The sequence below is a fragment of the Thermobia domestica genome, chromosome 11 (genome assembly GCF_964235325.1).
Source record: "Thermobia domestica chromosome 11, izTheDome1.hap1.1, whole genome shotgun sequence".
Taxonomy (NCBI): Eukaryota; Metazoa; Arthropoda; class Insecta; order Zygentoma; family Lepismatidae; genus Thermobia; species Thermobia domestica.
Genome location: NC_137464.1, coordinates 31,283,545 through 31,310,266, shown reverse-complemented (window position 1 = coordinate 31,310,266; position 26,722 = coordinate 31,283,545). Strand labels below are relative to the sequence as shown.

Sequence of the window (26,722 nt, the reverse complement as noted above, 5' to 3'; positions counted from 1 at the left end):
CCTAAGAAAAATTCTTTATCAACAACCATTATAGACCGGTTAATAAGGGATGATTTAGGGAAGAGTAAGGAAAAAAAAAATAAACGGTGGACAGCTGGAACAAATTTTATTTTCTTCATAAAAGTGTCCGTAACAACATACTAATTTTGTACCCCTCTACCACTCTGGATTTGGCCGCCATCTTGGAAAAATGGCGCCAAAATTAGGTTTTTTTTTTTTTTTTTTTTTTTTTTTTTTTTTTTTTTTTTTTTTTTTTGTAAATATCTTGCTTTTCGCCACTCTTTTCCTTATTTGACCCTTCACTGACTGGCCTATTATTTCTACAAGGAGGATTTGGCAAAAATGTAGTTCTTACGGTTAGAGTAGTATTGTTACTGAATAAATAAATAAAAACTCATTAATGATGCTGAGAATTGACCGATGAAACTGTTGGGGATTGGATTTTGATTTGGATGCTTCAGACTTTTATTATTAGTATTTGATATGCATCCTGTTGTTTCATTAAGTAATTAAACAATATTTTTTTATGTCTTACCAAAAGTTCCAGGAGAAAATCTCGATCTAGCCGAAACCAATCTTCGATGTCCTGCTTATCCGGAGGAGGAACCAGATTCAAGTACGCAGCTATCTCATGAAGCTTCTCTTTCCTATCGAATAAAAAGAGAACAAATACTTGTTTTTAAAAACTGCATCTAAAAATGAATGCTACACAAATTATATTTTCAAACTAATAGTGCCATTGTACTATCGTACTAAGCATCCAATAGGGTTGAAAATTCTTCGAAAATTTCATCTCAAGATAACCATGTACTACCTACAATAGCATTTTTCATATTATTATTATATTATTATTATTATTATTATTATTATTATTATTATTATTATTATTATTATTATTATTAACCAGTTTATTAGCGACAACAGCTTCACAGACACAAGTGCGTCAAGAACAATACAAAGTACAGTAAATACATTGCATCACAAATATAAAATAAACGTTTATACATAAAAATCATAGTAATACAAGGAACATCTGTAATAAAAAAATCATGTTAAAGATTACATGCGGAAAAATTACATACATACTGAATACATGTGGAATAATAATAATAATAATAATAATAATAATAATAATAATAATAATAATAATAATAATAATAATAATAATAAATAATAATAATAATAATAATAATAATAATAATAATAATAATAATAATAATAATAGAATGATATATATAACGAAATGTTCAGGATTGCAAAATAACTTTTAAGCCCCATCCATATTTAATGTGTACTAAAACACTTCATTTTAACAAATTTCAAACTTCCAGTATGATAATTTAGTTTCTTGCTTATATTTAACTTTAATTTTCAAAATATAATTGAAATTCATTCTTTTTTGTAATATAAATGTTTTTCCTATTAGATTATTTTATTATTCAGCGTTATATATTAGTCATTTTTTTCATACATGTACGTGATCAGTTGAGCACGATAGCGATTGGAAAGTAATTGATGAGCGTAGTTCCACTAAAAAAAAAAAAAAAAAAAATCCTTCTTGGATTGGAAGATGCGCTAACTCTCTTGATTAAATAGAAGCGCCAAGTTTAATATCAACCAATACATGTTAAGATTTCATATCTTTCCCTTATCATTTCGTTTATTCACGTCGCATCTCGCATCATACGTTTATTCTTTGTCTTTAGTTTGTAAAATACTATGTTTATTAGTATGCCTATGAACGTTGCAATGGTACTAAGAAACGACAGCAGGTTTGTTTTAAAAGAAAAACACAAAGTACTTCTGGAAGTGAAGAAAGAAGGAAACGACGGAGAGGTGGTGAAAAATTCAGTATAACAAAATTTCACCGTAACAGATAAACCTCAGAAGTCTCCAAAATTTAGTTATATTGGTATGTTACTGTAATAATAATAATAATAATAATAATAATAATAATAATAATAATAATAATAATAATAATAATAATAATAATAATAATAATAATAAACAACTTACGACAATGATCCAAAGTGTTTTAATAGAGTTTCTCGAGTATCAACACTAGCCACGTTTGCCAATGAGAAACTTCTTAGGTCTGGAAATTTCGCAAATGCTGCTTTCTGAAAAAGAAGAAAAATGTTTAGAATAAATAAATAAATAAAAAATAAAAAGAGCTGTTCAATATATGACTTACTTTTGAAGTAAAAAAAAAAAATCTACGCTAATGTATGCTTCCACTTGACATTTCAGGAACGAATCAATTTAAAGTGACAAAAAGTTATGTCGGATTTTGATCCTACAACGATATTCGACCGTAAAGCGATAATATCTGAACTACTAGAACTACATCTCATCAACAGCAGTAACCTATTTCAAACGTCCGAGCAGCCTATGAGTTCCATGGTGTACAACGTGAACCAAAGAAGTGGAGTGTCTAGGTAATCTCTTGAGCGTTTGGAACTGTCGTCCCCGCAGATGGTTGGTTGTCAATGCAGTGATTTCTAACCTATTTTCATTGACGACACACTTTACAAAACCCTTGCGATACCACGACACACTTATTAGATTTTTTTATTGATAGCAATATAAATTATAATCGTGTACCTAAGTACTCGTAATTAGAACTGAGCACTGTTGCTGTCGATCATTGATACAACCTATCTCAACACTGATTATTATTATTAAAGGCTTCATGGTAAAAATAAAATGTGTCGTATAAAGTCTCGGAATCTTCTGGGTGATATAATATTAATTTTTAAATTCTAAAATTTCGGAACACATTGCATTCATTAGAATCACTAGTCTAATGAATGGCAAAAATAACTGCTAGTCCGACAGCAACGGCATTGATTTCTGAACAACTCTGAGGTGGTCCATTTAAGTATGTATATTTTGTTGTCACATGTCCAAGCAAAGATGTCCAGACCCTAGAAGAAGGCACACGAACTTTGCCCTTCCCCAGGATCGACGTCCAAGTCCGATAGTGCAATGTCCGGTAAATATGTGGTATGCATTATCATTTCCTATCAAAAGTCGGATAATAATGTCACGGGTGATCTACACTCTGTTCACCATTAGAGTGATCTCTCCCAATCAAAACAAACTAACGTGGCCGGTTGGTACTTTTTGGCCACAACAACCAAACATAGAAGGGATGCACTACAGAAAATAAATCAAATTTTAGAATCCACAAAACACGCTTTTCATTTATTCCTAAATATCAAAATTCAAACACGGAAATGGTTAAGTATTAACTTCCCACATCATTAGAAGAAGGTAAATTAACGAAAAATGTCAACAGTTGTGTACTACTTCATTGTGAAGTTTCGTTGCCGATCTCTGCTCTTTGGCAGAGGGACACAATTGCACTTGTTTACATTAGGATCATTCTAACAGTGAACACCGTTTAGCAACATGTAGCTTCGCATTCTCCTGAAGAATAATAACACCTCATAATAGAATAATTACTGGTACTGACTCCATGGTTTATTATTTTCATGCAAACGTTCTAATTGCTCAAAGTACACAGTTTCATTGATGGTCTAATGAACGGACAGCAGTTCGTGATGCACAAAACCTGGAATAGTCCACCAAACACAGCATAAACTTTTGTTGATGCAGTTTTTTGGGGGGAGGGGAGGATTGTTATACATATGAAGGATATATGTATTGGGAGGGAATATATATATAAAGGATTGTTCTCTGAGAGACAATGAAGCAACCAGTGACGTGGCGTGACACTTTGACGATTGTTACCGGTTGCTGACACTACAAGTAACTCTTGTTTCTCAATAACAGAAAATCTAGTACTCACTTTTTCTTTCAGAGTATCAACCATTTCAAACTATAGGCATTGGCAAAGGGGTCAAATCCCACTTCATTTACTCTTGACCTTTTTGAACAATGTGACTCTTCAGGTTCTTTCATTTTTTTACTAAATATTATTGAAACTGTCTCTCAATGATCTTAGACATTTTTCAAACTCAACTGTTTTCTTTCTGCAGTAACCTACATCATGAACTTTCTTTTGTAAGATATTGAACAAGATTTCTTACCTTGATACTATAACAGAAAAGAGTTCAAGTAAAAAATTGAAGTCAAAACTTTGAAATGTTTGATAAAACTCTGGTTTGAGAATCCTATTCGTCCGTTTTATCCATCATGGATTTGAAGACTCCTAACAGTTCATCTTTAAAGACACACAGCACATCATTTACCCTACTTCTATAGTTCCATAACCTGTGTTTGAGGCTGTTGGGATACTTTTGTTACTAAATAATCCAGAGCATTTGTTCTTTTTGAAGACTTCGAGGAAGAAGAAGCAAGTCCCAACACAATTAAATAAAAAATACCCTTTTCCAGTAGCGTAACTTGTAGCTTCAGTGTCCCCGCAACCTAGTTATGCGCCCCTAGTTTCGATATATTTTGCGTCCTGGAGCTCGTGTGACCCCCTTCCGCCACGAGGGTTGCGGGGGTGCTATTTACGCTTGTGCCCTTTTGCATAATCAACGGACTTTTCTAAAACTAAATTAAGTCTATAGGCATAAGAATGAAAATATAGGTCTAATTAACAAGAGGCTGCAGTTCCCTATCTCACCAACAATAACTGGAGTTTCATCGTATGTTTGAGCAACAAGTTTTCCGTATTGAAAATTAGACAGTCAAACTGCGGCACGATGAAGACGATTGCACACTTCTTTTTCAACACATCAAACTGCATCAAAGTGCAAATTCAACTAGTAGGCTAGCGGCTAGAGTTGGAAATTTGTTGCATCGAAAATTTTCTATACTAAATTAAAAACAAAATATTTTCAACTTAATTACCATAAATCCTAAATAATAATAATTACTCGGATTGGAAGGAGCGCGGGCAACATCTCTGCTTCGCTCTAATTATTACTATTCCCCCTTGCTCTTCAAACAGTTTCTATATAGCACAATATGTTTCATCGACAGGCATTTCTATATATTTAATGACACTTCAGGGACTGACAATATCTTTGCTCCTTGAGGCATGAGATAACCATCTAAATTTATATATACAGTTTAAACAGAAATAAAATCTCAATTTAAAAAAATAATGCCCGTAAGCTCAAATTAACATTCAATGAGAAACTTTATTTTGAACCAAAGTAAACCTATATTAAATTTTTGTTAGAATACCCTATGGAATATATTCATCTTGTTCACTGTTGTTGTATTATTCAAATTTAAAGATAACGTATTAACATACAAAAGTCGTGTAAAAATGATAGATTAACATATAAATAATGCACTAGAACATCAGTCTCACAGTAGCATGTGTTAAATGCTATTAGTATGAAAAACCTGCTACTTATATTTGTCCCAAATTGTATGCTGTTAAGACAATGAAATAACCTTATGAATACTGAAATTACAGCCAAGTTTCTATCCTTAGAATGAGGAAGCAAACGAAACAGTATAGTAGAGTTACCTCCCGTTCGATCCTCTACAGCGAGAGGAGAGCGAATAGACTCCTAAGCTGGCGGTGAATAGTTGATGATATTCTAGATTCTCCTTGTTTTGACAGGGAACGTTCCTATTTTTTCCTGTTCCACTCAGCCGAACGGTAACATAAGGGCTATTCCGAAAGTCCAAATACGAGCTCGCAGGATGCTTCTGGCTGGCACGCAAAAAGTGCTTCTGGAGTGAACGAACGCTATCGGGGTTCGCGTTACCTTTGAAATCTGCGGTATCAACAACAGTATGCTCATATTTGGTGTTGGCATGTTGCATTCGTTCACAATGTAAATGAAGCATAGGCCATCCAAACTTTAAAAAAAAAAAAAAAAAAAAAAAAAAAAAAAAAAAAGAAAAAGGAAAATGTAAACATCTTCCGATGTCGATAATGAAATTTGAAGATATATGAAAACGAAAAACTGTAATATTTTTACCGTTACCGCCGGTAACAGCGGTAATATGCACTACACGTCCCTGGAAGCAACAGATTTGCTTTTGCTTTCTGAGTCGCTGGTGGAGATGATAACAAACGGTTTCTGCTACGCACATTGTAGTTGAATATTACTTCCAATGCCTCACGTTTATCTGACCATTATTGGACTGCGTAGCAGCCTCGCTATGTATGTTTTATGGACATTTCGTACGTAGTGTGGTGTATCCTAGAGGGCTTACTGCCGTCCTTAATTTGTTAACAAATCATTGTATTCTGAGAATTCTTACGGAAGGCCTGATACATTTTTCTTTCTGTTACACTAGCGTTTGTTTCCAATAGTCGCAAGGCATATAGGTCCGTATAATGTTGCTTTAAGAATCTCATGTTTGACTTGCTTACACTGTCTTGTCCATTTAATTGTAGAGACCACACCTTGCAGGCTACAAGAGAGAATACCCAGTAACACGTTACATTTTTCTTTCTCTGTTTTCCCTCGAAACGAAAAATATACGGAGCGCATGTTAATCCGACTGAACGTTTTGGGGTATCTAATATTTCAAGCTACTCGTATTTTCTCTTTGGGAGGAGTGGGCTACTAAACTGAGTAATCTGAGGTGCTAGGCTACCGAACATTCGAAACATCAGTCGCTATTTGACATAACACCATCATTCAATATTATAATCTCTGTATCATATTTTATGTATATGTCGTCTTTTTTGACACTAAAATACAAACATGAACGAAGAATTCACTAGTTAATTTGAACAATATCGCTAAATTATTTTATACACAGAAACCCCATAAAATGTTAGCAATGTTAATACAGTACCCACTAAAAAGTAATTGGACATTCCAACATTGCTACAAGAAGTATCTAAACCTTAATTTAGCTTTGTGTAAATTGCCAGTGTGACAACAGGTTGATGTATTCAACTGTAGTGCTTTAGTTTTATGTCGCTCAACGAATCTTGTGTTTGTGAAATAAATTGAACATTACAAGGTTTCATGTTGCTGACAACCACTTTAATCTAATATAAATCCACATATGCTACCCGACTTGACTGGCCTACTCATTTGCCTGATCTAATTCCCAATTTCGAACACAAGATGATCAAATATGTTACGACACGTGGAAGAAATAAAGGTAAGTATACCACCTATAGCTTTTTACTAGTCTCTGGAAGTTTGTTGTTGTGATTTCAGCATACAGCCAATTAACAACCGATAGTGGTTTGATACTTTTTTTTTCTTTCTTCTGAAAACGGGCTTCATTTACCGACAGGAGCTCATGTAGTTCGGAACCCCATGTTAAGCCGTAGGTCCACTCCTCTAAAGCCTCGCTGCTGAATGGAACGTTAAATTTAAATTAACTATAACAACTAAAGATGCTCTGCTGACCATTTTCTTCATAATAAAATTTTATTTGTATCAAACAGAACCAACGCCTATGTATAAGAACAAAGATTTTGTAAAACCTTCCAAAATATTCACAAACCTTAGAAAAAGTTTGATGTAGAGGATTCTACCAAAAATAGGATTTAACAAGCAAAGTAGGCTATTTTCACAATTGTTAAATTTGATCAGTTGCTACATTTGCTAACGAAACGCTGACGTTATCTGTTTTTTCTAAAATATATACAAAGGAAATATAGGTTTTGACTTCACACCGACATATAGTAATAAAGTAATTAATTATGTTGATTTATAAACAAATCGGGAAAGGGATGGTGGTTCAGTAAGCCACTCCCTGGATTTCTTGCTACTTTAATCAGTTTGTAAAGGCAATATTATAGCCATGGGACGTTAAATTTAAATGAATTCCTCAAGGTTTAAAGTTTTTAACGCATTTCAGATTATGTCGAGAATCGAATTCAAAGTCTATATTTCAAGGAGAAATATCACGTATCTATTTAAGAAACTTGTTGTCTTTTTACGCTTTGATAAGCACTTCTATATATTCTACACAGTTTGGCAATGCAGTAATATGCAGACTCGAAACTTGCATTGTGCTGATAAAAATATAACCATTCTGATTGCCAACAACTCAGATTAAACGTTTAAGTATTCCTTATGCCAGGAAAGAATGAATACTCACTATCTTGTTACAATGATCCTGAGAGATATGCTTTCCAATCTAACATCGTCATGTATTCCTGTATATATCAGTTGAGAAGACATCGAATCAGACTAGGACTACCATATGACAGACTTTAAAAAAGAGGACATTTTAAGATTTTTTTTTTTTTTTTATGTTTAGAGCTGGACAGTTCATTTCTTTGGAAACTAAACATTAAAACAATATTAACAACTATTTACAAATACGAGATTTTTCTATTTTATTAAAACCCTGTTCGGACTATTATTAGAATAAAAAAAAAAAGGATATGACCGGAAAAAGAAGTACCTGTGGTAATCCTAAATGAAACGAAGGATTCTGTTTAAGGGAAGAAGTCAACTTACGTTAGGATTAAGGCAGGGGTGTCATTTGTGGAGGAAAGGAGGTGTAATTGTCCCCCCCCTCCCCCCGTCGAGTTTGAAAAACACGCGTTTCTTAATAAGTTGTATATTAATGCACTAATAAAAAAATGAAAATTCTTATGTCGTTAACAATCTTGCCCTTCTTAGCAAAATATGGAATGACACTAATAGGAAACGGAGAAAGGTCACCGTAAACAGGAGACACGGGAAGAAGTCACCCCACTATGGTTCCAGCATAGTTTTTAATAGATAAGTAGAACAATAGGAAACATAACTCCTTGTTGTTCCGCTGAAACGAACCAAAGGAAATAAAATCATGTGATTTTTCCTACTGTCATGGAGAGACATCTTGTGTAGAGGGGGAAGGGGTTATTACTTGTGATTTTCTTCTCTCTCATCATAGTTTTTTCACAGTTATATCTACAAACTTATCAATTCCCTCATTGTATCTGGCGGTTCAGTTTAACCTTTTCAGAGCCAACGGCTGAGCTAGCAGTTCAAACCTCCGTAGCTCAGCTCCTAACTAACGTAGAGAGACGATTTAGGTGTCTATCTCTTCAGAAAAGATGAAACTTTCCAATGGAGTACATTTCATCCACAATGGGGTCTCACAGCGGAAGGGGTAGGCGGAAAAGTTGAATGTTTTAATCCCCCCTCCCCCTCATGATTTTGGGGGAAGAACTCTTCCCCAAAGGAGCTACGAGCATAAAAATAGTAGTACCAATAAAGATAAATGAACATACTAACTATTGATACCCTGTGTATGGCCATTGGGCTTGCGAGGGGTGAATGGAAGGGGTATTGAATTTACTCTTTTTATCAGTATATATTTTTCTATAAAAAAAGAAAGATATTACTTGAAAATTGTGGTACGCTGGCAACACTTATTTGCTGTACACTGAAAAAAATAATCACATGTACGCCAGACATTCGGAACAATTATATAAAAAATGAAACGCGAAGATACAACGGAGAAAATATATATATATATTGTCGTCTACAGTAACTTGGCAGCCCTAGAGCGGCGCCTCTAATTTTCACAGAGACATGAACGGTACCTCGTTGAAAATTTTATGAAACATAGATCAAAACAAAGTAACTTTTGTGCCTCTCATGTCCAACCTGTAAAACAAGAAGAAGACAGTCAAAAAAAAAAAAAAAAAAAATCGGGAAAAAGTACACATTTTCGAAGTTTGTGGGGCTCCGGCAACACTTCTATTTGTCGTACACACGCAAGGTACAAAATTTATCTCGTTGGAATGTGTGTCCCATAAGCTATCCAACGAGGTATGGCTGATATCTCTGTGACAATTAGGGGCGTCGCTTGGGCTGCCAATGTCAAGGTAGACCAAAATATTTCGAAAAATATGTACAGGGTGATTTTCTTAGAAACACGTTCGGATTTTTTCATTTTGTATTGAACTTTCGCCCTTCATTTTTAACATAATTGTACCCAATGTATGGCATACACGTAAAAATATTTTTTCTGCATACAAGTAATAGTGTTGCCAGCCTCTTACAAATTTCTAAAAACAAAAAATTCTCATTTAAAAAAATCTTCTACGGATTTGGAACAGGGGGAACAAAAGTTAGCTCGTTGGAATCTTTATTTCATAAGCTTTACAACGAGATACAGTTCATGTCCCTGTGACAATTAGAAGGGGTACTAGAGCCGCCAACGTAAAGGTCTATGATTTTCTTGAAATCCCTATCGGTCCTGAAAAGGTTAAACAAACAGAGGAATTCTCCATGGCATCGACCGAATACAATAATATATCTATAATGGTAGCTGGAAGGTACTTCAAACCTCAATTCAATGCGTACGTTTTGGTTCTTTGTTTAGCATATGTATATGTAAAAGAGAAAGCATGAAGATTTGTGGCTGATTTTTTTTTCTTTTTTAATTTCATAGTCTTCTGTTTTTATTTCTACTAGTCCTTTAACTTAAATGCATCCTTGTTTGAATAAAACACCACCTGCTACTCGCCTAGGATTAATTACTTATGCCCAAACTTTGCGCGTCATCTTCTCTCTTGCTATCAATACTGATTTTTACCTTCTTTTCTTTCCGAAGGCTAGTTTGGAAAATCTCTTTCTTGACTTTTTTCCATGGGAAATCAATATTAAAAATGAAATGAAATGAAATATTGAAGTCCAACGATTACGCCCGTTTGGCTAAGAAAGACGATAATTAAGACAAGTGAATGATGGTGAAAGAATTGGTGAGATGATAATGTGGAAGGAGACAAGAGTACCCCGAGAAAACCCACGGTCATCATGTTGTCCACCACAAACTTACTTGACCGCGGATCGAATCAGGGACCCTAGGCACTAGAGATAAGCGCTTTAGCACTGAGCCACCACACTCCTGGAAATCAATAATAAATACAATACAAAATAAATGCATAAATAATGTTCTTACTTGTAACGATGTGATCTTTGTGTAGTGAATCTGGGTCATGTCATGATCTGTCAGAGGATCTCCAGTCTCGTCACTTATTTCAAACCGTGAGTAGAATTTCAGCATGTCCAGCAACTGCAACAAAACATAGCATTACCATTAATTACACAAATAAAATTTGTCACTGAATAGTTTAAGAAAAGATAGATACATAGATTACAGATAAAGACTTCATTTACTTTGAAATATTTAAGTAAAGGCTCAACTCCACCAGACGTCTACACAAGACTAGTTTGACACCCGACGTCCGAAACTATACTAAATTGTCTAATGACGAGAGATTGTAAGAAACTATTGATGTAATGTTATAGAAGTACAGGAAAAACAATATTTTCAAAGTTTTCCCACAAATACGTTATTTTAATCAGTAAGATAGCAATCTCTACCCATGTTTTCATATCTCCGGAACGGGTTGAGGTATCAAATTGCTATAAGCGACACTATAATCTTTATATCTATTATAAACTATCTATGTGATTAGATGTGATACTTATCGAAGCATTTTTTTTTTTTTTTTTTTTTTTGAAACAAGAGTAAAAATTTTAATCTCTTGTAGCTTAGTTCCTATTCGTTCGAAATATCATGATCATAGTATCTGTCATTAAGATACTGTAGATGTGCATTGCTCTGTCTATTTCATTTGCATTTTTACTGCTGTTGAGGCCTCCAGTTTATATTATGTGATACTGCAGTGTTCTCAGTTTGTAACACTGAATAATTAATGTGGTGTTATAAGTTTTTGTTTAACACGTAAATTTGAAATATGTAATAATCTGACGAAGTGCTTTTAAAAAATAATCAAACTATATGGGTTGACACTACTGTTAATTTGATACTATTGCAGAGGTTGTCAAATAATTTCCTCCTATCGATATCTGCATCGTACAAAAGGCCTATCCAGTAGCAATGATGTGGACAGACTTTGTGGAAGATGGTTCAAATTCAGTTGAAATGTAGAAGATACTATGTAGATTTTACATTCCAAAAGCAAATTGTCCTAAAATGGATGGAACATAATCAAAAAGCATAAAACATTAATGTCAATGGAGAATCAATGAAAATAAATAATTCCTCTACTTATCTCAAAAACCAAAAGAGGAAAATAGCTGAAATTCACCTTAAATATAGAAGAGACTATGCAGACTCTATATTTCAAAAGAAAATTGTCCTAAAATGGATGGAACATAATCAAAAAGCACGAAACATAAACATTAAAGTCAATGGAAAATCAATGGAAAAAATTGAAGTCGTCCACATATCTCAAAAAACTATAATACAGAGATGGCTAATTGAAAGCTTATTGCAAAGGCATAATAAACAGCTTAAAAACGATGGATAGCACGAAGGTAAATATGAATAAAACATTGTCAAAAGGCAAGTTATTTGGGTAAAATCAATAATAATGATAAAGTATATGCATTTTCTGCGAAATACCTAGGGCGTCCCACGCGGAGGTTACGTGCTTGAAATATCTCACATTTGGATTTGGAATCTCCAGATTCGATTCACCACGCAACGTGACTTTTGACCTGACCACGTGACAGTCTGGTCATTATGGCACACTGGGTATGCCCTTTTAGCATTTCTTTTTAGAAAACTTTATTTAAATTTAAAAGTTACAAGTGCGTTTCAAGATAAATGGTTCGTTCTGTACTATATATGTTGAGAATACTCAAATAAAGTGAATATTGTGACGTAAGCATTGCAGTGAAATGGATAGTGTTTAGATTTCCACAAGATAAAAGCCAGAAAAACACACACGCTACCAAATGCTAGTATGAAATGACTCCAAAGTGTACTACTGCAAAACAGCAGTGACCAGGGCGCCTATATAGGAAAAAGAAAAGAAAATCATGGGAATCACATAATAACAGACAGGAAATGTCATCAACAATTTACCACTCTGTTTTGACGAAACCGAGGGAAACGTTGCGCTCCCTCGTGGCTATATGAATACGTACGCATCTTTAGCTTGGGAGACTTGGGTTCGGTTCCAGGTGATTCGGATTTCACAAGATATTCCATGTCTCATATAGCCTCAATGCTGAAAGGGACGCTAAACTAAACTAAAATCAAATTAATCCGAGCGAGACGCTTTCTCTCTGAGCCACAATAATCCTATTAAGCTGTGCATAATTGGAGAGAGTTCTTTTGAAGCTTGTGTTTGTGGCCAGTTCTTTCGACAATGAGATCTGGAAAATCACAAGTTCCATTTATAGACACGTTCCGTTTTCGCTGGTCGATTCCAAATTTTATGTACATTTGCCAGTTCTCATTCAAATTAAAAAAAAAAAAAAAACTTTTCTTTAGTTTTCTATTTCACATTTTATGCGTCGTTTTGATTCTATTAGTTTAATATTGCCACTAGGATGTTAAGATTGATACCCTTCTGAAAGGCAACCAGTAGAGGAGCAACGTATAGCGGGTTGATGGACATTTCAGGCGTTTTTTTCTTTAATCTGAATGACAAAACCTATTGCAAGCTGGCAACTTCGAAGGCTTGTGGACCAACAATGAGCCGTACTCGGATATGGAGTTAAAAAAAAAAAAAAAAAAGTATTTGCATCTGGTATCACCTATCACTTATCCAAGTTTGTCACAAACTCACCCCAACATTCTATACAGGGTTTTCATAAAGTCTGGACGGATTTGATTCGCTTATAATTTATATAAAAATGCTCATATTGAAATCAAATAAAGTGCAAACGGTAGCGGAAGGATTAAATTTTTACCTGTAATCTGCACCAGCTCAGTTCATTCACCGCCACACCTCCAACTGGGCGCCATTTACGTCCACACATTCGCGTACGCGGCGCTGGAATCCCTTACCCTGCTCACTGTTGCAGGCGATGTTCGCGGCCTCCCACTTCGAGGACGGTCCAGGACGCTTCCTGTCTCCAAGAACTTAGCATGCCACTTTCGGATTGCACTCTCAGTCGGTGCCGGCTTTTTAAGCTCTTTGGTGAACTTTCGACACACCAGAATTGGTGATTTTAGCTCTGCGTACCACAGAACACATTGCGCTTTCTCTTTCACCGACGCCATCTTTGATACGGTAAAAAAAATAGTCTTCTCAGAGGAGTTTTTCATGTATTTATTTCTTTAAAAGACACACACAGCAATACAGCTTACAACTTACTTTTAACAGTCAACATTGAAACAACAATGAAAACAACAATGGATGGAATTTGGTAAGAAACTGACCCTTGCCCTCCCTCTCCCTCTCTCAACGTGTTCAGAGTTGCCGCTTATCTAACAGTGTGGCCAACTAAAAATTTAATCCTTCCGCTACCGTTTGCACTTTATTTGATTTCATTACGAGCATTTTTATGAAAATTATAAGCAAATTAAATCCGTCCAGACTTTATGAAAACCCTGTATATTAAAATACTACATTTATATGTGTGTCTATAGCAATTCACTCCCTTTGAGAGTTCCTGTCTTTTGTGTATGTAAATGGACCTCTACAAATGTAGTGAGAAACGGGAAGGAGATTCTCATTCATAATACAATGGTGCGCTCTGTAAACAGCGCAGGTTCAGCTAGTAAAGCACGTTCAGAAAGTTAAGTTCCATTTGGAATTTATGTCGTCGCAGTTTAGCTGGAATCGCAAGAGTGTGCACATGCACCAAATAATTGGACCCATTTGCAAGGGAAAGGCATCAGTATTAAGAGTACACAGAAGTGCAGACGCTTCGTAGGGATCGTGTTAACGTTCAAGAGAATCGAAACACTTGCCGTATTTTTTTTAAACTCTCAGTTAAACACTATTTTAATGCTCTTAATGAATCAGCAGTTGAAATTCATCGTCGAATTACTGAAGTGTATGGTGAACGAATCGTGTGTGCCTTAGAAGTACGGAGATAGGTCAGACATTAACAAAGCATGGGACAATTAACATGATGAGGAATGATTATATACTTTGGCAAGGAAATATTCCATCATCATCCGAATAGCCCAGATCTCACCCTGCTTCGTATTCATCTCTTTTTACACCTATAGTGCTGCCAAAATGTCTTGATCCGTGGCAAAAATGCGAACTAAAGCTCACACCCACGCGTTGAGTCAGTAAGAGTTCAGCTGCTGCTAAGCGAGAGAGCGGATAACGAAAGGGAGTGGAATTTCTTCAGCCGACTGCAGCGCTTGGAACGGAAGATTAAGTGTCAAGTGAATGTGGTATATCTATAAAAGCTTTCCCTGCTGTTCAGAGTTCTGAAGATGAATGAAGATGTGATGAAACAAGATGATACCATTAGGTTATCCTGACAGGCGGTATGGGGACGCAAAATACAGTCTCATTCTGATAAGCGTATCAACAGGGATGGTAAATATGATTAAACAAACTTCAGTGTACAATAAAGTGTTTCGTTCCATTACATATTTTAATTGGCCAATGAAACTTCTTTCCTGGATGACCCCTATATTTTTCCTGTATTCAACTATTATTCTCCATGAAAAATCACTTCGATACCCAGTAACACCCAATTATATTCATCAATAACGACAATAATTGTGGTACTTTAAACAACGGACTATTATCTTTCCATTTCTTCTGCAACGGATGGGAACAAACGATGAAAGAAAACCAAACATACATATGCATGATTTACACAGCACACAAGCCCAGACTGTAATCTAAATATCTCGTGGAAAGATTAGAAGAATCCAATCGTGGCCACATGTGATGCCTGGCCTTCACGAATGAAATGAAAAGACGTCAGTGCTTGCAGCGAACAGTATGTGATGGATATAAAACACGATTTCATCGCGTGCAAAAGAACGAATCTTAAAAGAAGGATCTATCAGTCCATGTATAAAACGCCCTCTCAAAAATGGTCATAAAAACGAATGATTCACTGAATGAACGCCGAGGCCACATCGCATTACATAGATGATAAGAAGCGAAAACACACAGCAACTTGAATTAGATTGCTCTATATTAAGTGGATATAGAGGTAATTGGGAAGTCTTTTATGTGAATATGGTGGAGGCTGCTTTCTGTGTAACAAACACGAAATAAAATTGAAAAGGAATGGCACCACCACGTACTAAATTGGTTTATTTATTTAACGAGAGATCCCGGTTTCGATTAAAGTGGGGGCATGGCCAAAAAATGTAAAAACTTTCTTTGGTCAACCACTCTGAGTGTTTCTTTTTCATTCACATCAGTAAATGCCAGGATAGTACCTAATATGGACGGACTCAGGGTAAAAGATAACAAGTCACTTTTTTACAATTTTCGGTTTTTAACACAGAGTTGTAGTATTTTAAATGGCACTTTTTTGTATGAAAAGCCCTATGAAAAAAACGTGACCAAAAACAAGTACAAGGGACGTGCAAAAGGGAATAAGATGACTCTCCTGAAAAATCAATAAAAATGACTTGTTACCTTTTACCCTGAGTCCGTCCATATATAGGCCGCTTCCATCCTTCCCTTTCCTCGGGACAGTATGATTGCCGAGAACGTCATCCCTCATACATGACGGGCTAACATGGCCATAGATGCCGAAAGACCAGAAATCTAATTCCTTATTTATTTTAGTTTAGCGTTCCTTGTTAACACCGATACTACATGAAACATGGACCTTACAGTCCGAACCTCCGTCGTACGTTCGAATTCTGATGCTCTCCCAGCGGGAATCGAATCCGTGACCACGTGCATCAAAGTCGCGTGTGCTAGCCAAAGGCCTCGTGAATTCGACTTCATAATGAATGGAATATGTAACTATCTCGTGCTACTTCATTGCCTTCCAACCTCACCCTACCACACCGTTCCTCGACATCACTCTCACATTACTTCATACTAAGTTCATGGCAGCACAACGCTCGAAGTGTGGCTGGCCAGATGATGCACTTTCAACTAGGTAGTGAGTAATCGCCGAATTGACTCTCGACTAAGAACTAGCTGAGGGGAAGTGCGCAGACATGTCAACACTCCTGAGGCTGCATTCCGCACCAGTGTTCGCAAAATTCTGCGTACAGCAACATAACGTAAAAAAAAAAAAAAAAAAAAGTAATTTAACTCCTATGCCTGTTATAGCAAATTTTGCATTGCATTGACGCTAACCCTTATGGAAATGCCCGCTACTCTGTTCTGGTAAGTATAGCGCTTCCCGCTACTTCTAATCGTTCAGCGTCCCCTTACTTCTATGTCTCTCATTTTTATTTATTTATTTATTTATTTATTTATTTATTTTACTGCTATTAAAATATGTATCTTCTGCGGAGGTATCTTACGTTCGGTAAATAACCCAAAACTCGGAATAGGCGGGTTAGGATAAGAACATGTAAAGGAATCGCCCAATGTCTGATTTATATTATACCATCTCAGAAGTCACGGCATAATTTCAGTGAAAAGACAAATGCCTCTGTTTTTTGCTGAGCACTTAGTGTCATGTAACAGTTACTTTTACAACAGAAGTTGCATAATAATAATAATAATAATAATAATAATAATAATAATAATAATAATAATAATAAACTTTCAGTTTAACTTACGTTCCACGATTATGCCCTTACCACTAAGGGAGACATATGATCAAGGTAAGTGAATGATGATGGAGGAATTAGTCGAATGAAATGTGGGAGGAAACGGGAGTACCCCTAGAAAACCCACGGACATGATATTGTCCACCACGAACTTACTTGGCCGGGATCAAACCGGGGAACCCTACGTATTAGAGGTAAGAGCTCTACCAACTACTGAGCCAACGTACCCGCCTACAACAAAGGTAGTAATCGTATACAATATCGGGAACTTAATTCCAAATTATTGATGCATTTGAATTCCAGGGAGGGACCATGGCCTACCTTGTCCTCCCTCCGCCCCACCTTGCGGACAGCCATGAAAATACACCAATGCCACACTTCACATGTTACAATTTAGAAATTCGTGCAAATCTATCGCGTATCTTTCCACAAGACCTATGAGGAAAGTCCAAAGACGCGAAAGCAAATCTAATTAGAAAGTATAAATGTTTTATGACAATCATGCGTGGATTTGATTAATAAATATGATAATGTCATTCTTATCATATACTCTAGTGCTCTATATTTTGTACTTTAATCCTCAGTGAAAAGATTATTATTGGTTCTGCATCAATTGCTCTCCTGTTAATGAGAAAACGGAATACACTACTATGTACGAGCGAGCACAACTGTAATACACTGGTATGTACACTATATTTATCTATTGTAGATCCATATTTACATAGGCATGTACAGTTATTATTTGCTTAATTTTAGCTTAAACAATTAATTTGATGAAATAAGCTCGTATTCCTTTTCTTAATGCATTGACACAACAATTAGATGCATCAAAATATGTATTAGATGTATCTGGTATATCGTTGTTTATAGTGTTGGTGTGTTTCTCTGTGAGAGTGGCGTTAGTATTATTCTCTCTGTCCATATTGACATTGAGGTTGTGTTTTTCTGGGTGGTTTTCTCTTCTGTGCTCCCTGAATCTTCTTGAAGGTGCTCTGTCTTCTGCGTTCATCTTCTCACCATGGTTACGGGTGGTGGTGAACAGGGTTGTTTATGCAGTATCAGGCCCGTAGCCAGCCCAAAAATGTAGGGAGGCCCGGCTGAAGTTGAGGGGGGCGATCCAACCGTATTATAGTTCATCACCAGATTATAGTTCATTTGCAAGTCTACCATGAAAAATTTTAGGGGGCTAGCAAAAATTTAGAGTGGCCCGGCCCCCCTAGATCTCCTTGGATACGGGCCTGTGCAGTATGTTGGGATATGCTGTCACGTGGCTCTGGAAAGGGCTTGACTGTGAAGATATTATCATTTAATTACACTGTATAACATTCATATCCCCCCCCCCTCCTTAGCCACTTGCCTATAGCAGGAAACGTGCAAAACGGCAAAACTAACGATAGAGATTGTGAATCGTCTATTCTGCATACGAGTTATCAAGCAGCTTTTTTGAAACAAATTTATCATAATATATCAGCCACATTACGAAACTGATTAGTTGGTTATATTTGGTGCCCTTTGCTACATATACTGCTATGCTTGAATAATGTGGCTTCTTTACTAGCCTTACGGAAGCATATTTGTGATAATGTTTTGAACTTTCTCTCGTGGATCTTAATCGACTTTTATTCTTTCTGGCTCTCAGCAGCGTGTAAATTCATGCTATTTTATTGAGATTTGTTTCATGCCCTAATCATTGACCCTTAAATAAGTGCACTGGCAAAATCACTCAAGTGGGAGTATGGAGTTCCAGGTAACCTCAATTTCTTTCGGTTAACTAAAGTAAACAAAGAACCAAACAAAAATAAAAACAATCTAATTTATTTCAATTGTTTTTCCAACTAACAAAACCAAATAAATTCTTGTAAGTTATCAACGAAAACATTTTAAAAAAATGCATATCGATGACTAATTGAGAAAATAGAACACGTTACGTAACTGGGTGCATAGTGTCATGTTTCGCCTTATAGCGCCTACGCCTGCAACCGCTACTAATTTCAGAATGGCACCTTAGAGTTAGAAAGTTACTAGAAACGGGTTGTAGGACGTTTTTTCTTTGACAATAGCTCTGATTTAAGTTGTCCAGATTTTGATTAGGAATGAACAAAACCGGTTTTCATATAAACTGGAAACTAGTTTCTAGAAACACCAAAAACCGAACTGACATTTTGTTCCTTCCAAAACCGGTAACATTTCGTTCGAAAACCAGTTTAGTTTTTCGCTGAAACCGGTTTCACTTTTCTCAAATAGCTCTGGCTTTTCACTTAAACCAGTGTGATTTGAATTGAAGCCAGTTTCTATTCTAGGTTCTTGTAGTATTCATTCCCAAACAAAATTAACGAAGAAGCAAGAAGTTTGGTAGAAAACTGAACCGACTATGATTTTTTTTTTTTTTTTACTTTTAGAAGTCGTTTTAGGTCATCCAAATCTCCCAAAAAACGATTTTTATCCTACAAGTAATTTCGATACCCAAAAGCGATATCGAAATTTGATCGATATATGAAAAATATTGAAGATCGAAAATATCAAATAGCAACTGTTTTGAAATATCGAATACCAAAGTATCGAAAAATCGATATATCGATTAATAGTATTTTAATATCAATATTCCACTGTTTAAAAATACCGATCGATTGATCGATAGACGAAATATCTCACAGGCATATTTAAGAGTTAAAATATCTACTTATAAACACTCACTATTTGATCTGGCTCAATGCTAAATTGCCCTTTCATCAACTTTTCTAAAATGTCATTACCTTAATAGACACCGTTGATACTATATAATGAAGGAACGACTGATATGTAGATCAATAACTGTTACAACTTCTGCAAAGTGTGTCTGTTTCAAAATTAATATTCATTCTATGTTTTGGTTGTAAGGAGGGGTAACAACTTACCAAGCTCTTCGTGTAATCCTGTCTGCATCAATAAAAAAAAAAAGTAGTAGAAAAACAATAGGACTAATAATGATATTGTTTAAATAGTAATATCGCTCTAACATACTTTGTAGATTAGTGCTATAGCCAGTGGCGTATTTACGATTTTGTTTCGGGAGGGGCTTTGCTAACTTTCGGGGGGTGGCTTTGCCTGAAAATGTGAAAATTCTGCAAGATATTCCATACACTTTATTATAGTAAGTAAGATTTCGGGGGGGGGGCTTAAGCCTGAAAGCCCCCCTTCCTAAATACGCCACTGGCTATAGCCTATTATTCAGCCGGCTGGCACGAACGAGTAGCTAAGGTTGGTCTTATATTGACCAGAGAACAGGTCAGCCGAGCTTAGTTTCAGTATTATAAGCAAAGCCAAAAAAAAAAAAAAAAAAAAGTCTCGTATAACATTTACTCGAGCACGTGCTAGGCAAAGACCTCTCCAACGCTATCACTGTGACAAACTGTCAGTACACTCAGGCCTCTCTTTCCGCATCCTCTCCTGGCTCCTCTAGTCTCTGCGTGGCTGGACCTCGTCTGGTCGATTTTATGCAAAGTGCCGATTTTATGGATTTCCAAATTGCCTTTCTTTGTCACAGCAACACAAGTGTTGAACAACAAACACACTCATTTATCCTTTGACGTAATAAAGAAGAAATATTAGTAATGAAATGAAATCCTCCAGTTTAACGTCACACCACTATGTCCTTTCGGCTAAGGGAGAGGGATGATTAACCCTTATCCGGGCAAGCTATTTTTGTAATGTAGACGGCAGCTGGGGCCTTACCAACTCTATTAGCCTTACCAACTCGATATGTTCATGACTTTAACTTCGACTAAAGATAGAACAATTCAGAATTTTACGTCATCGAAATATTTATGGTTATTGAGAAATTCGAAAAACAATATGAAGCTACTGGGCCTTGGAGGCCCGCTTGCCTGGATAAGGGTTAAGGCAAGTGAATGATGATTGAAGAATTAGTGGAATGAGAATCTGGGAGGAAACAGGAATACCCTGAAAAAACTCACAGACACGATGTTGTCTACCACAAGGCCGGGGATCGAACCTGGGACCCCAAGCACCACAGGTAAGCCCGCTACTACTGAGCCACCGTACCCTCCAAAAAGAAATATTGTGTGTGATGTTGAAGATCAAGGCTACATGAGACTTAAATCTACAGCTGAAAGTGGAATCCGAAACAATGTAACGTGGCGATAGCCACTAGACAAGCGGGAAGGCCATAAAAAAAAAAAAAAAAAAAATGTGTTGTCATTCTTGATGGGAATTGTATGATTTCACTATTTTATTGGAAATCATATTACTTCAATTGAAACTCACTTAAAAAGACGAAGAAGAAAATATTGGGGCGTGGTATTTCTTTTCAGATAATATCGCTTAAAAAAATCTCACAATCTACTCGATACTCAGTGGCGATAGACTTCTGGACAGTTCTGGTCTAAACCACTATACTGAGGATCGCAAGATCTGCATGTCACGGCCTCGAATCCCGTTGACGAGATGACGACAAGGAGTTTGTGTCCTTCTACCATTTATTTCATTGCCATCACCCATTCCTCAAATCCCCTTTAACCAAAAAAGCAGAAAAGTGGGATTTAAAACTCAAAAATAAAATAAACACAATAGATGCAATACCAGATTATAATTTGACTTCAAGTTCATAGGAGAATTGACTCATTCATTACGAGTTTAATAAATAACTTCACTTTCTCATGAAATTAAGACAACTTCAACTTAAAGCTACTTTTTTCTTTCTTTCTTTTTTATACATAATAAAAATACAGCGAAAAAAATAAAGGGGGCTATTTCAAGGACGGATAAACTGGGAAGCAAATGAGCGTGTGTTGCTAGACTTATATCGGTGTTCTGGAAAAACTTTTCCCAGCATGCACCCGCCCTGTTCAGCCAAGCAAGTATACCATAGAAAGCGACAGCAGACTCATCTCAATTATTAACTTCACAAGACTGAAAAGCGCCGGCAACGCTTCTGTTGGCTGGATTAGAACCACATGTAGAAGTGTAAGCCCATCACAGCTTTTGAATTACAAGGTAAGTCACCTGTTTACTTCTAGTCAAGTTATACGACGGTTATAACAGAATGCACACTAAACTTCTGAATTTTTTTATATCAAATTACACTGTTTGTATCAAATGCAATGTTGTCTATTTTTTTGCGTTTACTACGCGCTTCCAGTGTTTATATCCATTGAAGTAAGCGATGGCCAGGTATTGCGCTTTACCATTACTTGCGTTGCCTTTGTTTATATCTTCCGCCTCGCTCTCTGGTAGGTCGTTGATCTCAGTCAGCAGAGCGCTAGGTAAACAAGAACTAGAGTTCGATTCTGTTTGAGGTCAAACCGAAAATTTAATATATAGGGTGTTTCACAACAAATAATGAACATATCAGGAAATAATAGTTGTTCGGTTAGAGTTTTTAGAGTTTCTTTTCAGCACACTATATAAGACCTAAATCTACAGTTTAAGGTGGAATCCGAATCGTTGAAATTCAAGTTTCTCTCACATGGGATCGAACCTGAGAGTTGACGAAATAGTACTTTCAATTTGTATTCTCGTGCTAGCGCGCATATACTCAGTAAGGAGGAAGTGAAGTATAAAAACAAGTAATGCGCTAACAACCTCTGACCCATGTTCTCTGATCGGTTGTAGTAACCCTGCGTGAAAATTCGGTATTACTAATTATTTTGAATAAAGAGGTTTCTTTTTAATACGTAATCAGTTAATAATAGATTCAGAAATGAGCGTTTTCGGAACTCGAATGTAAATCAATACTACAGAAAGTAAGTTCTTACAGTTATGGATTGTTTTCATGATGAAACTTACAAATAACTGACTCAAATAGCGTAAACAATTAATTGACAAACAATATGGTTTTCTTAAATGGTGAAATGTTGCACGAGATTTGAGCAGTGTACTCACGATTAGATTGTAACCAAGTGGAAGGCATCGGTACGCCCACCTTTACGAATTAAAAACTATACCCTATTCACATATTTCGTAAGTAATGTTTCAAAACTTGAATGGCCATGTTTATCAACAAACAGGATCGGTTTCTCAACCTGTCAATCGGTTAGTAGTCAGAGAAACAATATTAATGTTCAGTGGCGGTTTTTCTATGAAGCAACTGAATCCTCGTAGCTTTGGAAAAGAGTGGATTTCTAAAAATGTAAAATGAATTTCAAAATACATAATACTTTTTATGTTGATCTTCAGCCATTCTAGAATGTTATCATAGAGATGTTACATCAAATCAACCACTATCATGTTAAGATCATAATTACTAGCAACTAATTACTGATTCTATGTGACTTCCCAATTCTGATTAATGACTTGATTTCTTTGCGAGACAATACTTGTGTTCAGTGGCGATCTTTCTATGATGCGATTGACTCGCTCAACCACAGTTGATTTTGCTCACAGGCAGCCAACCAGTGCTTCTGACTCCTGTTTAAGAAAATTCTAGCTACGGACCTGCCCGTTGCGCTATTGTGTATAGCCTGCAGGGTAAGTCAAAACTTGTGAAAGTGTGATGGTAACCAATAACGAAGAAAAGTAGAGACTTGTTTAAAAGAATTAGACTACGTACGAATTAATATTTTGGATTGAAATAGACTTCAATTGGCGAAAAAAATCACATTTACGTAATTTTATCTATAGATAATAAACAGGGCATTCAAAGGGAAGTGGGTAACCACATTTTTTCTTGAACAAGGCTATATATTATCTCTTTGTGTCGTTGATATTTGTTTAATACTAGAAGCAAAAAAAAGCTTCCACATGACCAGATGGTTAGCATGCGTGTCCTGGGTTCCAAGTTCAATTCCCAGTGGATTCACCGAATTCTCGGTGTTCGTCTAGATTGTAAGTAACGGGGAACTCTATTTGAATTAAGAAGTAGTAAACTTCAGTTTAGAATGCTCGAGATAACTGGAATATGCATATCGCAAATGAAAGCTTGTCTGGCAGCCATACTTCTTTATTAAGTGTCACGCCAATGAGCATACTTTTACCCGAAGATTGAATATCCACAATGGCTGTTTGTAACGTACCCACGCAACATTAAATGGCGTGAATTTTTATATTATGCTTCATATTGTGCTTCTTTTTTTATGATGGTGATTAACTTATACTCCAATTGATCCTACTTGTTCTTTCTGACAGCTCGCTGCGCGCACGTGGTGCTCAATGCTGTGTTGCCAGTTTTTGCGTCGGGTATTGAAACATGAAATTATTCACTGCAAGTAAATCTCAGTTTTATAAAATTAAATGGCACAAAAGAGAACTAAAAAGAATGCTCTCAATAACCAGCAGGTCCACTACTCAAGTTGACGTTCGACTAAAACAATGTGCATTTGTTTATATTCAAATTGGCAATGTGCAGAAAGAGTAGAATGGTTGCCATTGCAGCGTGAGAGAAATGAGCCACTATAATTGGCTGAACGTTCTGTTGCCATAGCAACTGTTCTTCTTGCCTGATTGTTATAAACATGTGCAGGAAGGAAAAACAGAGGAAAGCAACTGTCAGAAAGGACATGTTATATCAAATGAACTGTAGTCTTGATTTGCAAAATATTTAGTCTCTTTTGGACGTTGAGGTCATGTAGAGTAAATCGAGATTAGATTCATTGAACTTGGAACCATGTGAATCAATGGTAAGTATAATACCAAGACAAGTCCATTCACTATAAGATTGTAGAAGAAATCTTTTGGTACTTGCAGCTAGGATTACCTATGAGACCGTCTCGTCTCGAAAAGTGTGGAAGTTATGTCTCGTCTCGAAAAGTCTGTCTTTATTAGAAGAGTTCTGTTTTCTCTCGTACTTAGACATGAAAATTCTGTCTCGTTTCGTGGACAATCTAAAGTCGCAGCCTATTTTGAACGTGATAATATGTGGCTCCAGCTTTACCTATGTCAACAATTTTGATAAATAACGGCCGTGTTTGTCATATTACTATCAAATCAAATAAATTTCTCACGCAGTAATTATCGATTCATAACCAGAAGGGCCCGGGATCATAATCAGCGGGCAGGATATTTTCTCAATTTTATCCTACTCATAAGGTGGTACTTTCCTGTGAAATACAAAATGATTTTTTTCGTTTTACGTCCACGCTTAGGATATGCCCTGTAGGCTGAATGAGACAGATGATTATACAGAGTGTTCGGAAAGTCTCTGTACCCCGATTCGTAACATATTCAAAGCCGCAAAGAGAAATATTTTATTCGAAGGTTTGCAACACTGCTTTGTTACCGCCTTGTGTGAAGTTTTTTTTTTCTGCAACCCAGTCGGCCAGCTAACCTTGATTTGGTTGTTGCATCTATTTCGTGTTCTTTCTTTGTTTTCTTTGTTTCGAAAGGATTTAATCGACCTTACACTGGTGTATAGAGACTTTCCGAACATTCTGTAGAAAGAGCAACATTATGACATAATTGGTGGAATAAGAATGTGGGGGGAAACAGGAGACTCGAGAAAACACGGTCACGATGTTCATCGCAAACGCACATGGCATGGGATCGAACCAGGTACCTCTAGCACCGGGAAGTGAGCGCTCTACCACTGAGCCACCGTGCGCCCTCATTTCTCATCACTCCGAAGATTACTTTCTACCCTCGCTGTTTCTCAGTAGAAAATTTTAGATCTAGTCAGTTTTGCCAAGCTACATATACTTTCAGATATGTAATTTGTCTGCTTGTGAAAACCGGAAAGATTAACTGATATCTACATAGAAATCGGAAACCTTTCAATCAGATGATCAATCGTTCGACACTTAAAACAGGATTTTAATTCGGAACAATCATTAAAAAAGAAAAAAAAAAGGAAAAAATAATTTCAAAATTTCAAAATTGCCCATCAATGATCTTTCCCTTCAACAAACTTGAAACGTATAACTCGTCTTTTTTTCTTACCCCAAATACCGTTATCTGAAGGTCTTCAAAATATTTTTCTCTTTCACTCAAGGTATACAGAGAAAGAAAGAAAGAACGAAAAAAAACTTACTGAGTAGAGTCACGTCAAACTTGGTTTCCCTCCTACTGTTTTGTTATATTTTTACCACTGAGATGACACACAAGTGTTACCCATGGTGTCGCCAACACTGACATGAGGCTGAGGTTGACAATCTTTTTTTAAACCGATTTCACAGCGAAGCAGTTGCTGCACAAAAATTCGAGTACACAAAATATAATTCAAACGTGTGTAAAATTAAAAAAAGTAGTTCTTTGAAACAAAATAAAAGGCATACCAAATTACATGTATTTATTATTTATTGCAGCTGTCAAAATATATATGATTTTCAAAGTTGTGTACGAGCATAATGGTTGACTTTCGAATGGTTAGCTCCCATTATCCTGGGTTTGATTCTCACTAAGGATAAAGAAGAGGTAGTTTCGTGGGACAACTGAAGAGAATTTGAATAAG

General features: G+C 36.1%; 2 protein-coding genes across 3 annotated transcripts in view; one reads left to right on the top strand and one right to left on the bottom strand.

Moving 5' to 3' along the window:
- The window catches only part of LOC145664005 (RNA helicase aquarius), a 253,088-nt gene that overhangs the window by 70,765 nt on the left and 155,601 nt on the right, over window positions 1-26,722 (bottom strand). The window contains exons 7-9 of the mRNA XM_081730295.1: window positions 10,816-10,929; window positions 2,017-2,120; window positions 536-647 (exon numbers count right to left, since the gene is read on the bottom strand). Coding sequence (XP_081586421.1) covers window positions 536-647; window positions 2,017-2,120; window positions 10,816-10,929 — 330 coding nt within the window. The remainder of the gene's footprint in view (window positions 1-535; window positions 648-2,016; window positions 2,121-10,815; window positions 10,930-26,722) is intronic.
- The window catches only part of LOC145664003 (G-protein coupled receptor Mth2-like), a 71,216-nt gene continuing 62,429 nt past the window's right edge, over window positions 17,936-26,722 (top strand). The window contains exons 1-2 of one of the 2 annotated variants that reach the window (XM_081730294.1): window positions 17,982-18,024; window positions 22,071-22,335. Coding sequence is in view for 1 of the 2 variants with exons in the window: in XM_081730293.1 (XP_081586419.1) it covers window positions 17,971-18,024 (54 nt within the window). In the remaining variant the exon portion in view is untranslated. Of the gene's footprint in view, window positions 18,025-22,070; window positions 22,336-26,722 lie in introns of both variants that reach the window. The other variant, XM_081730293.1, reaches the window with a different exon arrangement.